Source organism: Papaver somniferum, unplaced genomic scaffold (assembly GCF_003573695.1).
Source record: "Papaver somniferum cultivar HN1 unplaced genomic scaffold, ASM357369v1 unplaced-scaffold_135, whole genome shotgun sequence".
Taxonomy (NCBI): domain Eukaryota; kingdom Viridiplantae; phylum Streptophyta; class Magnoliopsida; order Ranunculales; family Papaveraceae; genus Papaver; species Papaver somniferum.
The window spans coordinates 5,431,904-5,453,638 of NW_020622713.1; the positions used below are offsets into that span (position 1 = coordinate 5,431,904).

The window sequence follows — 21,735 nt, forward strand, 5'->3', positions numbered from 1 at the left end:
CCACCCATGCCAGAAGCCTACTTTGTCAACTCCGGATCATGTCTGCTCGTAGCCGCAAAGGACGGTGAAGTGCTCTAAGGGGATTTGGGTGCTTAGCCTCATTATTGAACAAGGTGGTTAACTATGGAATCAATTATGAAAAAGACTAGAAGTGCTAAAACAAAAGATTATAGCTCCGAGTCATTCTTTGAAACAGTCATCAAAAATAAATAAACATTTCACTCGCCCCAGGTCAAGTGCCGAGTCAGATTCGCGAGTCAGACGAAAACAAACATTGATGCGAGTATCTAGCCGTTGTCTTTTTCCTTGGTCAGCCAAGCAAGTCAAGTGTCTAAGAGAAACTGTAGTGGTGTGATCATAACCAAAGACCAAAAAAAACGATCAAATTTAAGTTTAGTCTGTGGTGTTATACTAGGGTGGAAGAGTAAATTTGGTCGCTTAGGAAAAAGTATACAACAGGATCACATTATATGCCCGCCCCATCACCAGGATCACATTATATGTTCGCCCCATCACAGGATCACATTATATGCACGCCCCATCAGCCATCACCAGGATCACATTATATGCACGCCTCATCAACAGGATCACATTATATACCCGCCCGGTGACAAACGAACATTTTACGTTCGCTCGACTATATATAATTTTGATCTTGGTCGCAGACCAAATATAGTCTGGAATTTGGTTTTGGTCCCGCTGTGTCTCGTCTCTGGACCATAGTTATAGATTTGATCGTCCACTGTGGACGCTCTAACATCATGTTTATTTTTTTTTAGTCGGAAAAAATCAAACACCCTGTAAGCCGCAAATATGGTATGCGGCATAGCCTAGCTAATTGCTATCCAAAGTGTTGCTTGCTCTTGGCCTCTTTCAGTCTCCCCACAACTGTCGCTGGTCCCAATAGCTTCTTGATTTTCGAAATACTGATGGGAAGTGTTCCTTGAACATCATGAGCATCTCAAAAACTCTTCTTAAAAAACTCGCTCTCCCTGCCTCAGCAAAGGGGTCTCAGAGATAAATAAAGAGGTCGACCACCTTCGTCATATGGACTCGATGAAGCAGGTAGAATTAGATGCCTGTCAATTTACTCTCACCAACCTTCAACTAGACTATAAGAAATTATCCACGGAATATGACCATCTTGATGAAGCGCATGAAGTGAACTTAATTGAAAACATGATGCGTATCTAAACATAAAACTCGGTAAAATCATCCACACCCAGTTGATTGTATCTAATCGGTTTAATGAAGTGAACTTAATTGAAACTAATTGTCTTATCAATTTTTATGCTAAATGTGGTGAGGTTTCAGTAGCGCGTAAGTTGTTCGATCAAATGCCTGTGAGTACACATATATCTCACTATCAGACACGTGTATATAAAAAGATACGTGGAAAGCATGCAGGCCAAAACATCAAAACATGATGCGTCACGAAACACCAAATAAACCCCGAGGAGTTACTTTATCTCATCCCCAAAAGAGAAGCTAAGATCAACGGTGGAAAGAAAGTTAGCTGACACGGACTGACAGGGGCAGAAGACACTTGTCTGACACGAGCAGACCCCTCAACTACCCGCATTAAACACTCTGAGCAGTGTACGTGTCGACCAACCTGTGGAACGAGCGAGGATGCCTCTGCGGGATCAAGGGGCAAACGCAGACCTCCGCGTGATGGACGCAAGGACACAAGAAGATAAGGTTCCAACGGTCTTCAGAGATGGGTCCCACGTTCTAACCTTATAAATACCCAATCTCCACCAAGAGGAAGGGGATCGAAAAATCAGGAAAGAGAGAGAGAGAGAGAGAGAGAGAGAGATAGTGCAAGGGTAAGTTAATCCTTAGAGAGAGAAACATGTAAACCCAAAAGTCATTCAACTATTCGTGTAACCGTGAAGAACATAGTAAAACAACAAACCCCGTGGATGTAGGCCTTAGTGCTGAACCACGTAAACCTTGGTCTTATTTACATTTCAGCACTTTACATTATTTAGCTCCATGGATGTTTACTTATATGTTTTGTTTTCCTTAATACTTATATCCCATGCGCAAACGCCTCGCATGGAGTTGTTAGATGAGGCCATGATAAACCCGAAGGTTTTGAGCCAATGAATCAACACCAGGGTATCATCATATCTCTTTAGATGATAATGATTGATTGTGAGCGTTCGGACCCCCTCGCAGTGGTGTGCTCACAATTTGGCGCTAGAAACAGGGACTTCGTCCCGGTAAAAGATTTATCTTGTCCTGTGATTTCATTTTAATTGGCATATGATTGCTCTGATTTATCAGCTCGGACCGTATAGATCATTCGTTAACTGTATTATGTTCAAAAACCCACCTTTATCTTCGATAAGAGTTATTGTTCTAATCCGTCGGATTTACAATTTTCGTAGTTTTTATACTAAGGATCTCTTTAATAAAACTTAACCCGTATTATACTGCGGGTATTAATTCCCTCTTGAAAAATTGTATTTCGCCAACTAACCCGCTTCACGCGGATATTCCCGTTTTGTTGTTTGAAATAACTTATGCAGAAGAACGTTGTGAGTAAAGAAGGCAAGTTTCGCGAGATTTCATTATCAACAAAAGGGCACGTGATGGAAAAGACGCAGGAAGCAGGAAAATCCAAAGCTTTGTCAAAAGAAACACCCAGGACAACCCCGATCATCACCCGAAGCAAGCAGAAAGGAGATAAAGCTAAAATGACCAATCGAAGGCAAGATACTGCGGAAATCACTTCACCATGAACGCTAATTCAGTTGCAGCGGCGGCTCTCAGAGCAGCAACGAAAAGTACGGGGAGGCTGCGGTAGTCCGAAGGCTGCGGAGGCTAGCAATACCTTCGCCATGAGTCAACTTAATCAACCAAGAGAAAGGGTGGATGAATCCAGAACATTCCAACCCGCGCACCTTCTAACTTTGGAATGCCACTAACAAATAATCAGAATCAAACCATACCGGCGGCTCTGGCACCGCAGAGGGGCGCTCACCCCAATTTGGAAACACCAGCAACCGAAGCTGAACCCCTGCCACCTTTAGTACAGACCATGGAGGAGGGCGGCACCATGGCTGTAGCGGCACGCGCTGGGACTCCCAATCAGGGGTCCAACCAATCACACCGACTAATGGCTGAGCTTGAGGAACTGAGGAAGACCAGCAGGTTTACGCAGAAGCTGTAGCTCTGTTGGCCAGAGAAAATCAAGATTTAAAGGAGCGGATTGCTCTAAGCACGAAGACCAGCCAACAACTTGATGAAGCAAGCTCCAAAGCACCAGAGCCAAACCAAGACTGTAGAGTCGTCTAGCGGCTAATGAAGACGCGACAAGGAGACGTAGCGTATCCGACCCGGATTATGACGATGGAGAGTCAGACGGTAATGAGCGAAGAATTTAGAGCACCAACGCGCAATGGAGGAACTACGAGATGAGATGATGGCGAGATCAGGCAATTAAAAAATAAACAAGGGGGGGAAGGTTAGAAGAGGTCATGAGAGAAGCTAACTCCACGCCCTTAACGCATCGCTTGGCCAACACCCCTATTCCACTGAAATGCCCTGTCCCGACGTTCGAATGCTATGATGGATCCAGCGACCCTGCTGCACATATTCGGTACTACAACCGTGTCTTAGCTAGATGGGGTCAGAACGACGCCGTACTCTGAGATACTTCCCGTCAAGCTTGAAGGGATCGGCGTTATCATGGTTTGATAATCTGCCACCAAACTCCATCCACTCATACGACCAACTCGCAGAGAAATTCTTAAGAACATACATGTACAACAAGACTGTAAACACCGGGATGGATAAGCTCTTTTCACTAGCAATTGGCTACAAGGAAACCACGAGGGAGTACACAAACAGATGGCACAAGATCTGCCAAGCCATAGGGAGCGTGGACCCAGTGGTAAGCATCAACTGCTACAAATGGGGCTTAGACCGAATGAGTCCCCTATTTGTTGAAATTCACGGGAGCGTGCCCAAGACAGAAGGAGATCTCCGAATAATTATCGAAAGCACGCTCGACTTGAAGAAATTCAACGGGAAAACCCGAGGGCATATCCGCAGAGGTCTCACCGCACCAATTCAGCGGAACAAACCAATGGGGCCAAAAGGGGTTGCTCAGAGAGACCTCACGAAGATAGGAAGGAACGGAGGGATGAACGAAGAACAGGCGACCGAAAATTCGAAGATCAAGTTTACACGAAACTCAACGCTAGCTATGCTCGTATCCTACGAGAGATCAAAGGGAGGGAAAACTTAGAGTGGCCATGGTCTAAGGGAAAGCAGCCCCCGAGATCCGAGAAGTCTAAAGATTACTGTGAGTATCACTGTTTCAACGGACACCAGACCGAAAAATGCAAGAACCTTAAAATAATGATCCAAAAATTAATTGATGCGGGAGAGCTCAAACATTACATACGAAAGGAGGTTACCGAGGACAGATCCAAACGAACCAAACCAGTCCAACTTCCGGAAGAAACCGAACAATCAACACCATCTCGTGTTCCGAAGCCACAGGACCCTCACTCACAGCGCAGATTGGAAAAAGGTTACGGAAGCAATTCGAAGACCGCTGCGAGTTATATAAGGTCGATGGGATAGCGGTGGACGAACACGAAGAATGGATGGAATCTCCTATCATCTTCGATGCCGAGGATATCGAAGAAGATATGGAAGACCATAACGATCCCTTGGTCCTAACATTACCAGTAGCTGGATGTAACCTCAAAAAGATCCTCATAGACGGGGGAAGCTCTGTAAATGTCCTATTCTATGATGCATTCAAACGGATGAAGCTCCATGATGAACAGTTGATGACCTCTTATCACACCATCTACGGATTCAATGGAGCAGCCACGAAGCCCTTGGGAGACATCGTGTTACAGGTTAACGCAGGGCCCATGAAACTGGAACCCGATTCAGTGTGGTGGACACCCCTACAACGCATTATTGGACGAAATGGGTACAAAGCTCAAAGGAGTTGCGGCAACATACCACCAATACCTCAGATTTCCAACACCTGAGGGAATAATGGAGATCAAGGGAGATCGATCGCTACGCGAGTGCCAGGCCACTCAGGATCATATCAACAATGAGCAAGAAGAGCAGCGAAAAATCCGAAGAGTAAAAATCAAGAAACCGCGAAAGAGAAGCCGTAGACCTATTCCTTAAGGAAACTACAGGAAAGGCTTGACGAAAGATGGTAATGTCCAAGGCTCGGAAACAAGTACCTCAACAACCAGCGAAGAACAGAAACACGCTAAATAGCAATTAAAGAGCGCCCCAGTCCTCGGAAACCCGAAGCCTGTGTTCACACCAGTAGAACCCGTAAAGGAAATCAACATAGGAACGGAAGAAGACCCGAAGATGTCAAAATGGGACCATCATGGACGAAGGAAGAGAACATTCCTTAACCAAATTACTTAAGGAATATGCGGATGTGTTCGCCTGGAAGTTAGGAGATATGCCGGGGATTGACCCAAAAGTAATCCAACATGAACTACGCATCAAACCGGGCACGCCCCCGTTCAGGCAGAAAATACGAAAAGTGGCTCCAGTATCATGAGGCAGTAGAAACAGAACTTCGGAAGCTACTAGATGCAGGATTTATCAAGGAAGTCAAGTACCCTACCTGGATCTCCAACATGGTCATTGTTCCTAAGAAAAATGGAGGGGTTAGAATATGCATCGACTTTACTAATCTCAACAAGGCATGTCCAAAGGACAGCTATCCCCTGCCGAGCATAGATCACTGGTTGAAGCAGTTGAAGGTACGAAGAGCTATCATTCACGGATGGACATTCTGGTTACAACCAAGTAGCCCTGGCAGAAGAAGATCAGCCACACACAGCGTTCTATACCCCACATGGCCTTTATTGCTATACCAGAATGCCTTTCGGGCTCCGAAACGCAGGGGCAACATACCAAAGGATGGTCGATGCTATCTTCAAGCCATGGATTGGAGGAACCCTAGAAGTCTACGTGGACGACATGCTCGTCAAAAGCAAGCTGCGTAAAAATCACCACCAGGACCTGAGGAATATCTTCGAAGCAATGAGACAGCATCACATGAAAGTGAATCCGGAGAAATGTACTTTCGGTGTCACCTCGGGGAAGTTCCTCGGGTATCTGGTGACGAAAAGGGGCATCGAGGTAGACCCAGCAAGATTCAAGCCATAGTAGAGATGCCGTCCCAAAGAATCTGAAGGAAGTGCAGAAGCTCAATGGGTCATAGCAGCGTTGGGCAGATTTATTGCACGGTCTTCGGACAAATGCAAACATTTCTTCAATATTCTTAAAAAAGGGAGCAGGTTCGAATGGACCGCTGAATGCGAGGAAGCATTCCAAAAAATCAAAGAACATCTAGCTTCAATCCCGATCCTGCAGAAGCCAGACCCTGATGAGTTTTGGCACTGTACATAGCAGCAACGGAGGACGCAGTCAGCGCGGTATTAGTCAAAACCAATACAAAGGTAGAACAGCCTATCTATTACGTCAGCAAGACACTCAATTCGCGGAAAGAAATTATACTAAGATTGAACAACTCATCCTCGCACTGGTATGGGCTACCCAAAAACTGAGAACCTACTTCCTAACTCACCTCGTCAGGGTACCATGCAAAGCACCATTGGAAGCAGTCCTCAAAAGCACGGGAAAAGTGGGCCGAATAGCCAAATGGAACACCCATCTGGACCAATTCAACATCATTCATGAAATTCAACATTCTCAGAAGTCCCAAGTTCTGGCAGATTTCTTAGCAGACCTCCCCCTTGACAACGACGAAGAGATTAAGGGAATACCAGAAGCCGAGGAAGAAATCAAGGATCCAATGGATATCCTCGAACCTGCGAGTCAAGACAATGGGAAGTCTTTGTCGACGGATCTAAAAATAAGGAAGGAGCAGGAATAGGATTGTCATTATCACCCCAACTGGAGAAAGGATTATACAGGCACTTAGATTGGAATTCAAAGAGCATACCAACAACATTGTTGAATACGAAGCTGTCGTACATGCCCTACGTATAATAATAGAGATGGGGGTAACCGATGTAAGGCTGACAAGTGATTCGCAGCTTGTCATACGGCAAATAGGGCTCGAGTATAATGTGTACGATGACACCCTTTCAGCTTACATGGCCTTGGTCCAAACATTGGCATCACAAATCCCGAACATTAAGTTCCGGCACTTATGCAGAAGGGACCTCAGGCACGCGGATGCCCTAGCATATATATCATCCATGCTGAGGGATAAAAATGCCGAAGTATTAAAATAGCAAGGGTATACGAGCCTTCGATTGCATCTCAATTCTCCTTCGCTACCAATCAAGATATGGTGGAAGAAAATATCGAAGACCAGGTAGGAGAAGACATCCATAATGACTTTGATGAAGAGGACATCCTGTCAAGAGCAAATCAAGACGAAGACTTCAGCAACGAAGATGACTGGAGGGTGACAATACATGCCTTTCTCGAAAAAGGAAGCTTACCTGCGGATCGGAAACAAGCTAGGAAGATACTCTCCAAAGTGGGAAGATATGATCTTCGGGAGGGGGTCCTGTATAGGAAATCCTTCCTTGGACCATTACTACGCTGCTTGTCCCGGAAAGAGGGGCATCGAATTCTAAATGATATCCATTATGGTGACGCGGGGAATCATAGCGGCATGAGATCACTAGCTGACAAGCAAAAACGCAAGGATATTACTGGCCGACATGATACAAGATGCCGCGAGGATGTCCCGACGATGTGAAGAATGTCAGCGCTTCGCAAAAAAATCCACGCGCCGGCAACAATGTTAAACTCGTCGATAGCCCGTGGCCATTTGCAAAATGGGGCGTAGACATCGTCGGGCCTTTCATCGAAGGATCAGGGAAGAGACGATTTTTGATAGTAGCCACGGACTACTTCAGTAAATGGGTGGAGGCTAAGGCCTTGGCCAGGATCAGAGACGCGGATGTGTTCACTTTCATATTCCAGAACATCATTTGCAGATTTGGTATACCTGCTGAAATTGTATCTGATAACGGCAAGCAATTACAGGGAAAAAATATAGACATGCTCTTCGACACTTTCAAAATAAGAAAGAACAAGTCCACCCCCATATACCCTCAAAGCAACGGACAAGCGGAAGCTACCAACAAGACCCTCGCCCTTATACTCAAAAAACAATTAGACGAGCATAAGGGAAGATGGTGCGAACAACTGCACAATGTTATGGGCATACAGGACAACACGAAGATCCGCCACCGGGGAATCCCCGTTTCTTCTAACTTATGGAGCTGAAGCAGTCATACCTACGGAAATCCTCATGCCAACCACGAAGACCGAAGCTTGGGAGAAAAACCTCACAACAGATATGATGTTAGAAAGGTTGGACGACTTGGAAGGAAGAAGGGAAGTAGCATTGCAAAAGATGGAAAATTATCAACGAAGACTAGCAAGGGAGTACAACAAAAAGGTAAAGCTACGGAATTTTGTAGAGGGACAGTATGTGTTGAGAACAATCCCACGGTATCAGCAAGAAAAGAAATGGGGAAAGTTAGCACCTACATGGGGAGGACCTTTTATGATCCACGACATTGCGGGTAACGGTTCCTACTACCTTCGTAATCTAAAAGGCGAGGTCCTCCGGCATCCTTGGAATGCTAAATGGCTCAAACCATACTTCCCATAGAAGCAACGCAGATTTGAATCTGCTTGGAGTGTACCAGAAGAAGAAGGGAGCCTGACCGCTCCACATGTTTCTATCTCTGGAAGAGGAATTGCAGCCTCAACTTATCAATCAAACAAGCTTTCAAATTATCAAGTCAGTGGAATCTACCTACAATATTGGGGAAAGTAGTTAATCTACAATCTCTCAGGGCTCCCCCATCAGTGTCCATAAGTGTAGGACCAGGGGGAAGGCACCCAGCAGAAAGAGATACCCAACCAATCTTAAGGCAACGGGTCGACGGAATGGGTGCGTAAATATTTTAATCCCATATCCTAGAACGTTGCCCCGGCCCCCACCGTCTGGGAATCCTCTGGCCCAGGATTCGCCAGCGGGGTGACAGGTCTCAAGACGATCACGAAGGTACCTTCCTTCAGTATCGCACTCAAACACTTAAAAACTTTTGTTTTGTTTTTTCACAAATACTTAAAATAAAAAAAACCAACATTGTAGGTATATCAAGAAGAGGATTCATTTCATAAAGGGTGATTACAAGAAGTGAAAGGCCAAAGTCAAGGATACACAATCAAAAAATATTCCTTTTACAGGATATCAGCAAAAAATATCCTTGTTACATGATTACAAAAAAAAGATAATGATGCCGCGGACCCTACAAACGCTGGTCTCTACCTAGTGGCGGCCCCATCGGCAGGATTATTCCGAAGACTTGATGGGACGCTCCCACCAGAAGAGGGGCCCGAGGAGCTGGGCAAGGCAGAAGGAACGGGACGACGAGGATAGTTCTTCACGAGACCATGTTCATTCCTTAGGCCAAGTTCTATCCTCTCCAGCATCTTGTTCGTCTCCTCAGCCAATTGACAACGAGCCTTGTGTTTAATAACTGTTGTCCGCTGTTGGGCTTGGGATAATAACGAAGATAGCCGATTCACTTCTCTAGAAGCAGCACCAACGGCCTCCTCGCGGGTTGCTGCTAAATTCTTGAAGTGATTGGTCTGTTCTTCCTGCTGCGCTAAGGAAGATTGAGCCTTTTCAAGTTTTTCATTTGTGACGCGAAGGCGTCCCTCGAGCTCTGAAAAAGACAACACCACGGAGTTAGCGTAGAAAAAAAACAAGGTCACACTCGATGAAATGGGATTATACCTTCGACACAAGCCGAAGCCTCTTCATACTCATTAACAACCGCATCTCGCGCTTCATCAAGATGATCATATTCCGCGGATAATTTCTTATAGTCTAGTTGAAGGTTGGTGAGAGTAAATTGACAGGCATCTAATTCTACCTGCTTCATCGAGTCCATATGACGAAGGTGGTCGACCTCTTTATTTATCTCTGAGACCCCTTTGCTGAGTCTGTACATGCACACTTCAAGATTCCTCTCAGACTCAGCATGACGAGCTACGTCGGCACGGACGCGGAAAGAGCATTGCTGAGAGCGTAGACTTCAGCACGAGCATCATCTCTTTCTCTGGCAAGACAGAGCATATTATCCTGGACCCCTGAAAGAGGAATGGATCGAGCCGTCTGTAATTCTTCTTCCAGCAGCTGAATCCTAGATTCCAACAAGGAAGTACGCTCACGGGCTTCCCGCAGATTATCACGGGTCCACAGCAGTGTGCCATTAAATAAAGCACGATCATGGTTGTACAGATTTTGCATGTCGACCATCTGAACATGCCGCGCGCGCCATACCTCAGCCCGAGCATCCCATTTCTTAGCTTCACTCTTAATTTTCTCAACCAAATCTCTAATACGAGATTTTTGCCGAGCTCTTTCGTTTCGAAGCCATATCAGCTCGGGGACGCCACCCACTGGAGATAGGGTGGGGAGACTCAGACAGAACAACTAAGAATAAAGAATGACGACATACGGCGAGGGAAAAGAACCAAACCTGTGAAAGTGGAAACTTGGCTACGAGTTTGCTCTAACTCAGCGCGCACAACAAGTTCTGAACGAAGATCAGCCTCTGCTTCACCCAGCTTTTCTTTCTCCTTAAGGCTTTTCTTCAGCTCTTCTATTTCCACCTCAGCCGCAGATAATTCCTTTTCTCGGTGACGAAGCTTAGCCTCGAGCTTCAGAGATTTCGCTTTGAAGAACTGATACAGCACGTGGTTACAATGCTCGCTCCTCATCATCTACACATCAAGATGACAAAACATTATTTCACCGAAGCGTCTGATCGTCACGTAGAAGTATGTACGAAAATTTACCTCCAGCACACGCTGCTGCGGAAAGCCATATTGATACCCGTCGGCGATGGCCATCATATCGGCAACGGAAGTAGGAGGCTCCGGCACAAGGGTAGCTTCGGGAACAGTCAACCTTTTTCCCCAGGCTTCAGACACCTGCGCCTTAGAAGACATCTCCATCATGCGACGGGTATACGCGGTTGATTCCTTTTCCCCAGCAACAACAGGAGCGGGATGAGAGACAAACAGAAGATTCTTTTCCTTAAACCAATCCATGATGGCGTCCTCACCCTCAGACGTCGGCGACTGGGGAAGACTATCGGCAGGCGCATCGACAGATTTTCCTTCTCTGACACGACCCCCTCAGCACAATGTTGGCATGCTCCTCCGCGCCTACATGCACAGCAGGCTCCTCCGCACCAACATCTTCTACAGTAGCGCTCCCCATTACCATCACCACCAAGAACATCCCAATCATCATTGGGGGAAAGTAAAGAGAAGTCCTCGGGAAAATCGAGGGCTTCGTCAAAGAACTCCCCCGTGGAATACATCCGATCAAAAGAAAATTCTTGAGAAGTGGGAAGGGTATCCGCGACATCACCAGCAGGGACGGAAACATCCCCGATGACAACGTCATCAGCCACCACGGCTTTGTTCCTTCCTTCATCACCAGCATGACCAGCGAAGACCTCTTCTTCGACATTGATAGGGGAGGTACCAGTACGTTCCTCCCCATCTGTAATCTCGTCCTCAGCAAACTCTTCGTTCACTGGACTAGTAACTTCTTCTTGGGCTCAACCTCGCCCATCACCGTAGTAGAAGACTGCTTCGGCCTAATCTTTTTCTTCTTCAACACCTGAAACCAACACCACAAAAAGAATTATTTTTCCCGTCTGATGGAAGTTCTAAAAAAGAAGCGCAGCTAGAATCTGCGTACCTGAGCAGCTGAGTATTCTTCGGTGGGAGTATAGCACCGGAACCATCCTCCTCGTCTCCCTCTACGACGTCCAGGGCATAAGGAAAATTCATGCCCGCAAAGTTCAGACGCCAGGGGCAGAAATCTCCATAGCGAACAGGAGGAGACTCGCGCGGCTTACTATTCTCGGTAGGCCGCCAACCGCGGGGACCAGGAATCCAACCGTAAGCCCACGGACCAACTATCTCGATAACGGTGGCGTGCCACTCGTAGTCATGATCGCGCTTGATCCTCTCTCGCGCGGGGAAGAGTTTCCGACGACTGGACGCCTCCGTGCCAGGAACATACTTCAGCTTGGCATCGCTGACCTCATTTAACAGACGAATCTCGCCTCGAGGAGCAGGGAGATTCCGAAGGCTGACACTCCACGGCTTGCGATTCCTACTATTGACGTAATCACCGAAGGAGTTATTGAAATTCTCAGGAGTATACCATTCCTTCTCCATGGGATTGGGGACGTAACAAGTCATCGACGTTTCCCCCTTACTCCGCAGATAGCATTCCTTCAGGGCGCGGAGATAATTCCCCGATAGTTGGGATACGGAACGGCTGTGAGTATTGGTGGAAGAACCCTCACGACTAGCGAGCACGTCGTAGTAGAAGGAATCACCTGATTTGTACAACGGCAGCAAGACCAGCTTCGAATGCCCCAACCGTCGTTAACAAATGAAATTCATCGAACTCATACTTGGAGATAAGCTCATACGTAATATCATCCTCAGGGGCATAGAAACGAACCCCGAAGGCTTGAAGCTCATGCTTTTCCTTGAATATTTCAAGATCGATATGCTTGAAGGTTACTTTTTTCCTGCTAACAGAGACACTGCGTATCAAGGGAGCAGCCTCATCCTCCTCGGCGGGGCCGGATGAACTAACGAACGCTTCCGAAGCTTTTCTCTTCACGGGGGGATTCTTTGAAGATTCAACCCTAGGAGCTACCCCTTCGTATTCTTCCCTTTAAAAGTTGGAGAAGACCGTAGATGATGCTCGGGCACTAACGAACGTAGAGGAGGAATGTCAAAAGCAACAGCGCGGGGCGGAGCCTGCGTACTCCTAGTATCATCACGAGGACGAGCCCTGAGCGATCAAAGACTCTTCGGAACCAGACGGAATTATCGGAGGAATCTCTCCCTAGAGGACGAGGCTTTCGCTCCAGAAGAAACTCGACTCCGACGAACATCATCTTGAGACTCTCGACGCGGAGGAGATCTCGATACCCAGAACCAGGAGTCTGATAAGTAAGCCGCGGACGGTCAGACATGGCTGCGAAAAGAATAAAATCAAGAACAAGTTACACACAATCAAAAAACATTACCAAAGATCAAAAAACCACATCCATAGCAATACACACACGATAACGCAGAAACCCTAAAATTAGTATACATGCTCAAAATTTCATAAAATTCACACCCTCGAAGTAGTGGCTTCCTTAATTTAAGATGAAGAACAGGGGCAAACTAGTATGCAAGCATCTGAAGAAGTTCTTCATCACAAACAAGGAACAACAGTAGCAGAGAATTCACAAATCAACACAGCGTGAAACAGTGGAAATAAAGAAAAGAAAAACTTACCGGCAAAAACAGCAGTAGAAGAAACAAACAGGGGAAGCGGGCGTGATTAATGCTAAGGTGGAGAGAATTTAAGATCACAGGTCCAGTGAAGACTGACAGAGAATTTAAGATCACATGTGCAATGAAGACTGACAGAGAATTTAAGGTCACAGGTTCAATGAAGACAGACAGAAAATTTAAGGGCTGAAAAAAAATGAAAACTGAGAGAGCGTTTAGGAAGAATGAAATTAAATTTTCTTTCTATACTTAAAATACCCGAAAGAAAGAGAAGGAAATTAAGGGAGGAATGGGAAACGTGCCCGTTACATAAGCAGTTAATGCACGAATAAAAGACGTGCCCAAGTATCTAGGAGAAGTTATTAGGAGTGAGAAGAATATGCGACGATAGTTTTTCTTCAAGGCACCCATTAGTCATTCAATCCCGAAGAAAAGGGGCAAATTGTGTACACATATATCTCACTATCAGACACGTGTATATAAAAAGATACGTGGAAAGCATGCAGGCCAAAACATCAAAACATGATGCGTCACGAAACACCAAATAAACCCCGAGGAGTTACTTTATCTCATCCCCAAAAGAGAAGCTAAGATCAACGGTGGAAAGAAAGTTAGCTGACACGGACTGACAGGGGCAGAAGACACTTGTCTGACACGAGCAGACCCCTCAACTACCCGCATTAAACACTCTGAGCAGTGTACGTGTCGACCAACCTGTGGAACGAGCGAGGATGCTTCTGCGGGATCAAGGGGCAAACGCAGACCTCCGCGTGATGGATGCAAGGACACAAGAAGATAAGGTTCCAACGGTCTTCATAAATGGGTCCCACGTTCTAACCTTATAAATACCCAATCTCCACCAAGAGGAAGGGGGATCGGAAAAATCAGGGAGAGAAGGAGAGAGAGAGAGAGAGAGATTGCAAGGGTAAGTTAATCACTTAGAAGAGAGAAACATGTAAACCCAAAAGTCATTCGACTATTCATGTAACCGTGAAGAACATAGTAAAACAACAAACCCCGTGGATGTAGGCCTTAGTGCTGAACCACGTAAACCTTGGTCTTATTTATATTTCAGCACTTTACATTTATTTAGCTCCATGGATGTTTACTTATATGTTTTGTTTTCCTTAATACTTATATCCCATGCGCAAACGCCTCGCATGGAGTTGTTAGATGAGGCCATGATAAACCCGAAGGTTTTGAGCCAATGAATCAACACCAGGATATCATCATCACAATCTCTTTAGATGATAATGATTGATTGTGAGCGTTCGGACCCCCTCGCAGGTTTGTGTGCTCTCAGCCTGAAAGAAATGTAGTTTCTTTAAATGCTTTAATGACTGGTTATTTGCATAAAGAACTTCCTTTAGAGGTTTTGGAATTGTTTAAAAGTATGGATACATGGGAGTTACAGCCGAATGAATATATATTTGCTACAGTTCTTGCGTCGTGTTCTGATGTTAGAGCATTGGATGAAGGTAAACAATTTCATGGTCACGTTTTGAAAGCTGGATTAGTTTTTCATCTGTACGTGAAAAATGCTCTTATTGATATGTATTCAAGGTGCTCTGATATTGAAGGGGCAGTGAGGGTTCTTAAGACGGTTCCTGGATTCGATACTCTTTCGTATAATTCTATCATTAGTGGGATTTTAGAAAATGGGCCTTTGAATGAGGGATTGGAAGTTTTGAGAGAAATGGTGGATGGGTATTTGGTTCTGGATGGTTTCACTTATGTTACTGTCCTTGGACTTTGTGCCGGTTTGAAAGATTTGAAGTTGGGCATGCAAATTCATAGTCAAATCTTGATGAGGGAAGTAGAAATTGATGGCTTCGTTGGTAGCTCCCTTATAGACATGTATGGGAGATGCGGTAAGCTTTTGTATGCAAAAAGTATTTTTTGTGGCTTGAAGAAACGGAATGTGGTACATTGGACGTCAATGATGGCAGCTTATGCTCATAATGGGCATTTCGAGGATGCATTGATTTTATTTCAAAAAATGGAACTTGCAGGCGTTCTGCCTAATGAATACACATTTGCTGTTATGTTGAATTCCTGTGCTGGGTTGTCTGCTTTAAGGAGTGGAGATTTGTTTCATTCCCGCGCAGAAAAGTGTGGATTTAAGGCTCATTTAATTGTTGGGAATGCTCTAATCAACATGTATTCGAAGAGTGGTAGTATTGAAGATGCTCAGCGAGTTTTCCTGGAAATGGGTAACCGAAACAATGTAACATGGAATTCAATGATATCTGGGTATGCTCATCATGGACTCGGCAGGCAAGCTCTTGTTGTATTTCAACAAAAGGTAACATCTTTTTATGTCCCCGACTACATAACTTTTGTTGGAGTACTATCAGCTTGTGGTCATTTGGGTCTTGTGGATGAAGGTTTCTATTATTTGAACACTTTAATGGGTAAATATAGAGTCGCGCCTGGGGTTGAACACTATACTTGCATAATTAGACTTCTCGGAAGAGCGGGGTTACTTGATGAAGCTGAGAAGTTCATGAAATCTACCCCTGTCCAGTGGGATGTGGTTGCTTGGCGTACTTTGCTCAGCGCTTGCCACATTCACCAAAATATTGGTTTAGGGAAGAGAATTGCAGATATATTACTAGGGTCAGATTCCAATGATGTTGCAACTTACATTCTTTTATGTAATATGTATGCCAAGGCAAAACGGTGGGATGAAGTTGTACATATTAAAAAGCTGCTAAGAGGAAGAGGGATAAAGAAAGAACCTGGGATTAGCTGGATACAGGTAAAGAATAAAACCCATGTTTTTGTTTCTGAGGACAAGCAGCATTTGGAGTCCAAAAAGATTCATCAGAAAGTAGACGAACTGATATCTCAGATAAAAATGTTGGGCTACGTGCCTGACATTGGTACTGTGCTTCATGATGTTGGAGATGAACAAAAGGAAGAGCATCTTAGTTACCACAGTGAGAAGCTGGCTGTAGCTTTTGCTGTAATAAAAACACCCTCACGAGCACCAATCCATGTGATTAAGAATCTTAGGATGTGCGATGATTGTCATACTGCAGTCAAACTTATTGCACAGGTCACTGAAAGGAAGATAGTTGTAAGAGATGCAAACAGGTTCCATTGTTTTGAAAGGGGAATTTGTTCCTGTGGGGATTACTGGTGACAACTCAAGAATAGCAGAGAGGCCAGGCAGGTATCTGTTGAGAAGCCATCGCACTTAGATGCTGTCCAGGTATATCTGCACTGTTATTCTTGCATCCAGATTTCCAATTTGTTTTTCTTTTATGAAACAAATCATTTTCTTTTGGTCTTTCAGGTCACAGATATTGGAGAGCGTGCATGCCTGAAAACATACTGTTGGACACTTCAGCATATTGCTGTTGGCTTATATAGGTAATATAACTCACTCACTCATAAGCATAAATTATGACATTTCAGATCAATATTCTCTACAATATAGCCAAGACTTTGAGTTTCTTCAAGGGATAGTTTGCTTATTCTTCTAAGTTTTCTCGCTTCTAGATTTGCTGAACGTAACAGAAGTAGATGCGATATGAGAGAAGGAGGGGAGCCAACATTCACTCTTCTATTGAGTGTTTGGAAGAAAATTTAAGCAGCCAAAAAATTTTGTCGAGTATATTACTGAAGGTACAAAATCACTTTTATCGGATGGCTTGCTTGTTGATTATCGCTATAAAATTGAAAAATTGTGGAAGTCTTGCAACATTGAACAATTGCAAATATTACAATGCTGAATCAGTGTTATTTATCTTCTTTCATGTGGTAAATTTAGGAGCCCCATTATCAAGCAAATGTGGATGGTTGCATTCAGTACCATGGTCGAAATCTGGTTCCTAAAAATTAAGATGGTTTTTGAAAATGGGGTTCCCTCAATTTCTAAGATGAAGAACAGAGTGATTCAGTTAACTCATGAAGGGAGTATAAGATTAAAGAGGAACATGTGAAACTCTACTTATGATCTACAAATCCAAGACTTTTAGCAATTCAATGTAGGCATGTTGAAGTTATCAAAGCTGTGCAATGCTTCTTCAGATTACCTGTTCTGCCTCTCTTGTTGCTGTGTTCTGATGGAGCGTCAGGAGGAATTCCTGGACTGCCTGGTTATGGATATATTTGCAGAAATTGTCAGGGGGATTTTATCTGTTCTGACACTGACGGTATTACATTGCAGAAATCAATGACATTATTGTTGTAGAGCGTGGAAGAATGAATTTCCTTATTCAGTCAGATTCTACAGCTGCTATTAAAAGCTTTTATTACAAGGAAAATTCCATGGATTCTGCTGGCTAGATGGTCATGGATATGCTTCAATTTTTGGAATTTAGATCTCTGCTGATTATCCGTCCAAAAGAGGTGTTCGATTAAATAAAGGTCAGGTGCTTAGTTTCTCTTCCAGACCTGCCTCTTCTTCTTTTTTTTTGTCTAGGATGGAGTGGCCATCTGAATCATAAATTATATTCTGTCAATATTTGTACAGTTTAATGTTGGTTATTTGGTAGTGAAATTTCATTGATTTAGCAAAAACCAAAAATATCAGTGTTATTTATCAGGTAATCTCTGTTTCGATGTACAGCAGAAAACTAGTGGATGGAAAGGAATTTTGGAGTTATGAGCTTTTTGCTCTTCAGCCTCAAGAGTCATAATATATACTTGTAAGTGCATCATGTCTTCTTTCGTTTTATTTGGTTGTTAATCATAATAAATTGAAATGGCTTCTAATATGCGAAAAAATTGTGGTGATTTTCAATTGAGTGCATTAATCTAATCTACTTCATTCATATAATAAATCAACAAATATGTCTCGACTTCCTTTGTTAGAGGAAGAAAAAATAGATAGTCTTGCTTTGGTTACAGAAAAAAAGGGATCAGCAGAAACTGTGCTCCATTAATTTCACAAACTCATTAAAATCTATCCTTCCATCACTGTTGTCATCAAATCTTCTGATCATTATATTGCAATTCTCCAATGTTAGTCCTTCTCTGATTCCCAAAGCAAACAGAACCTTCTGCAATTCAGTTGCATCAATGAACCCATCCCTGTTCTCATCAAACACATCAAAAGCTCCCCTCACCTCGTCCACACTCGGCTCTTTCTCCTCAAACAAACCAAGTAATTCATCCAAACCCAATCTCTCCTGAATCTTTTCACCGTCTTGACTGCACGTAAGCCTCATCTTATGCATCACCATCTCCACATCTTCTCTGCTTAGCTTTCCATCATCTTCTTTTTCCTCTTCATCGCCTTCCTTCTCATGAATAGTACTTGAACTTCTGATTGACCAATTTAGACGTGAAGCTTCTCTTCTCATACTGACTCTTTGATTTTTCAAAGAAACATAGAAAACTTGAATAGAACTTTTGAATTTTAACAACCCACTTGAGAATTCCATGGAATACAAGAACCTCAAGCAGGGAAGATATCGAAATACCAGATGACAAGGTGTTGGCTGATGTTTTCTCCATTGCAAGATCTCGTAGAACAATCAAATTTTTATCAGTTGAACCTAATCAGCAGCTAACTCTAATAGATGGCTTTGTTAGAAAGAATTAAGGAATGAATGGGTTTGTTCAAAGGGGATCTGGGTATATGTAGGCAAGGTTGAATCCATCTAAATATGGAATTTCAAAGGAAATAGCAGTCCTGGTGATGCGTGGAAAGTCTCTTGTGCAAGTGATGGAAGCAGAAGAAGTAAACTGGAGAAAGCCAATATTACGGCAATTGGAAGGGAGGAGTTTTTTATGTTTTGTTTTTGTATGGAAACAGGGAAGTTTCCTGCAGATGTATTTGGAGTTAGTCTACCAAATTGCGTTTATAATTGACTAGAAAGAAGAATTTTTTATTGGGTTACCAACTTTGTACTTTCTTCTATAATTTTGGAATTCCACTGGATTTTCACTTATTTGTTTTTCTTCTGTTGTGCAGGTCTTTGTTGGCTACTTCCAGGAAAGTGGAGTCATATCTTAGTGGAAAGTCAAGCGCAATACTTAGAGATTTCACAGCGCATTATGGATTTTCTAATGAGAAAATCAGTCTTGTAATCCCTGAGAAAGAGGGATTTTTTGTGGTTCCTCTCCGGTTAAAATAAGCTATCGATAATAGGCCGCAAAACATCCCCCTAGTGTTAACTTTACCGTCTTTCCCAGTTACTACTTCATCGACAAATCCAAGCTCGATCTTCTGATCAGCTCTAGTTGATACGATAACCGGCAATCAATGATACGTCAAGCAACATTCCTAACTCGAAAGGAACTCAAAACCTTCATCGTCCATTAAAGACTCTTTATACCCCCAGCGAGCATGTTACGAGAAGCAAAATGACTGAAATCAGTACAGTCTTGAAGTCGGATTCCGGTCTATGATCCCTAGCAAATGATGCGAGTCTTCATAGGTAACCTTGTTTGTAGTGATATCGAGTCCCTGATAGACTTGCACTTCGTCTGTTGGACTAGCCGATGATATTTACCTCCACCTGTTGCCCCCATCACTGCCACGACTTTTCCTTTACGCCGCAGATCGTTGAAAGAATCGGTCATGATTGGAGTAGCCGGAAAGTTGACCAGTGGTGCTGAAATAATTAATCGGGACTTTGTCACGTGGACCCACTCCATATGCTTAAGACTAGCTTGTGAGACCCACGTCAGGCTCTGAGGTGGGACCACTATTGTGGGTCCCGCTTTGATGGTTGTCAGATTATAGACGGAGTCTACGTGTCCACGGAACAGAAGGACTTGGTGAGAATGTCGTACAGATTCAATGAGAAAAACTAGCTCTCCCGGAGTCCTCCCCAAAATTAAACTGATCAAAGGCATTGTAAGAGACTGGGATATTACTTTGCATAATCCGTCTGAGCTGTTAATAAATTTCCTGTTTATTAAAAAAAAATGTTTCGAGAGACTGTATTTTTGGTACACAAATGTTTTACAACGAAATTAGCCATAACAACGAAAAAATGAGGTTATATAAAATTTTAAATAGATAATATGTAAAAATGTGTGTGGAAGTCCCTCCCACGACTTATTACTTAAACCCAAATTGTCACATTAGGCATGATGGATTGTGATTGTACATGCCAATCTACTTGGATAAAATTTAAGTGGAAAAATTATCATTTATGGATTACCTGTATACGCATGTAAAAGTTACTTTCAAACAGTGAGGAGCCAAGTTCTAACATTGAGGGGGCTAAAAAAATTATTTTTGTAAATTTGGGTGGACTAAGAGCAACTGTAATGGTGCGATCAAAACCAAAGATCAAAGATCAAAAAATTCGATCAAATTTGAGTTTAGTGTGTAGTGTCACACTATGATGATCGACTATATTTGATCGAGCGGTTGATGAAATGTTCGCCCCACTTTTTTTGTTTTTTTCTTATTCATGGGGCGGTTGATGAAATGTCCGCCCCATTATTTTATTTTTTTGTTTTTTTGTTCAGGCGGATTTGAAATGTTCGCCCCATTTTTATTTTATTTTCTTATTCATGGGGCGGTTGATGAATTGTTCGCCCCACTCCATACGAACATTATAACTCCGCCCCATTCCAAACGGACATTATAACTCCGTTCGACCAAATTTGGTTTTGGTCTTGGTCCAAGACCAAATATAGTCCGAAATTTGGGTTTAGTCTGGAATTTGATCTTTAGTCTGTTCCACTGCGTCACGTTTTTTGACCAAAAATTTGGGTTTGGTCACCCACTGTGAACGCTCTAAGTCATGGATGCTTTAAAAATGGGGGACTAAACACTAAAATTACGAGGATTTAATATAAAATGTATAGGAAATAAAAGACTAATTAGTGATTTTTAAAATTTTGGGGGGGCTAGAACCAGGTCTAGCCCACCTTTGGTTGCGCCACTGCTTTCAACGATAATAAACACTTCGAGGATCTCTTCCGAGAAACATCTCGACTCTCCCATGTTGATGGGACCCACTACCCAAAAACAGACCCCTACTGATTATGTGGGTTTTGGGGCCCATTAATATGTGAGGATCGAGATGTTTTATGGGATCCGTCCCTTGGTGTTGGAATCACTACTATACTTTTAATTTAGAAGTCGAAAAATCAGAAATTAATTTGGTATCGAATTTTAGAATGGCTTCTAGAGAAAAAAAGGTTAATCTTTTATGAAGCAAAATAGCTTTACTTTTAACTTCTGCTTTGGCATCCAAACGTGTCGTTAGGCACCTACATGTTTCGGGTTAATTCTTCCTTTTTTTCGAAAACCCAGTCACATCGTGACTTCCAGATACCACATAAAGTACTTGTGGCCATAAGCTCTGGACAATCATCTCTACCTATCATGTTGAAAAGGAGAGGTCACCAAGTACA

General features: G+C 43.5%; 2 protein-coding genes across 2 annotated transcripts; one reads left to right on the forward strand and one right to left on the reverse strand.

The window, feature by feature from the left end:
• Positions 1-1,199: 1,199 nt before the first annotated feature.
• Positions 1,200-16,568, forward strand: LOC113334114 (pentatricopeptide repeat-containing protein At5g39680-like; the record flags this gene model as incomplete). The annotated part of the gene is made up of 2 exons (XM_026580453.1): positions 1,200-1,343; positions 14,705-16,568. Coding segments are annotated over 2 exons (1,989 nt in total), but the record flags the coding sequence as incomplete, so codon positions are not given.
• Positions 16,569-18,154: 1,586 nt separating this feature from the next.
• On the reverse strand, positions 18,155-19,118 carry LOC113334220 (probable calcium-binding protein CML45). The gene has a single exon (XM_026580555.1). The coding sequence runs from the start codon at positions 18,795-18,797 to the stop codon at positions 18,273-18,275; it is 525 nt and encodes a 174-aa protein (XP_026436340.1). The 5' UTR covers positions 18,798-19,118; the 3' UTR covers positions 18,155-18,272.
• Positions 19,119-21,735: the final 2,617 nt, after the last annotated feature.

Bases quoted from the DNA above. Each gene is read 5' to 3' on its own strand.
- LOC113334220 (XM_026580555.1), bottom strand. From the start codon at position 18,797: ATGGAATTCTCAAGTGGGTTGTTAAAATTCAAAAGTTCTATTCAAGTT.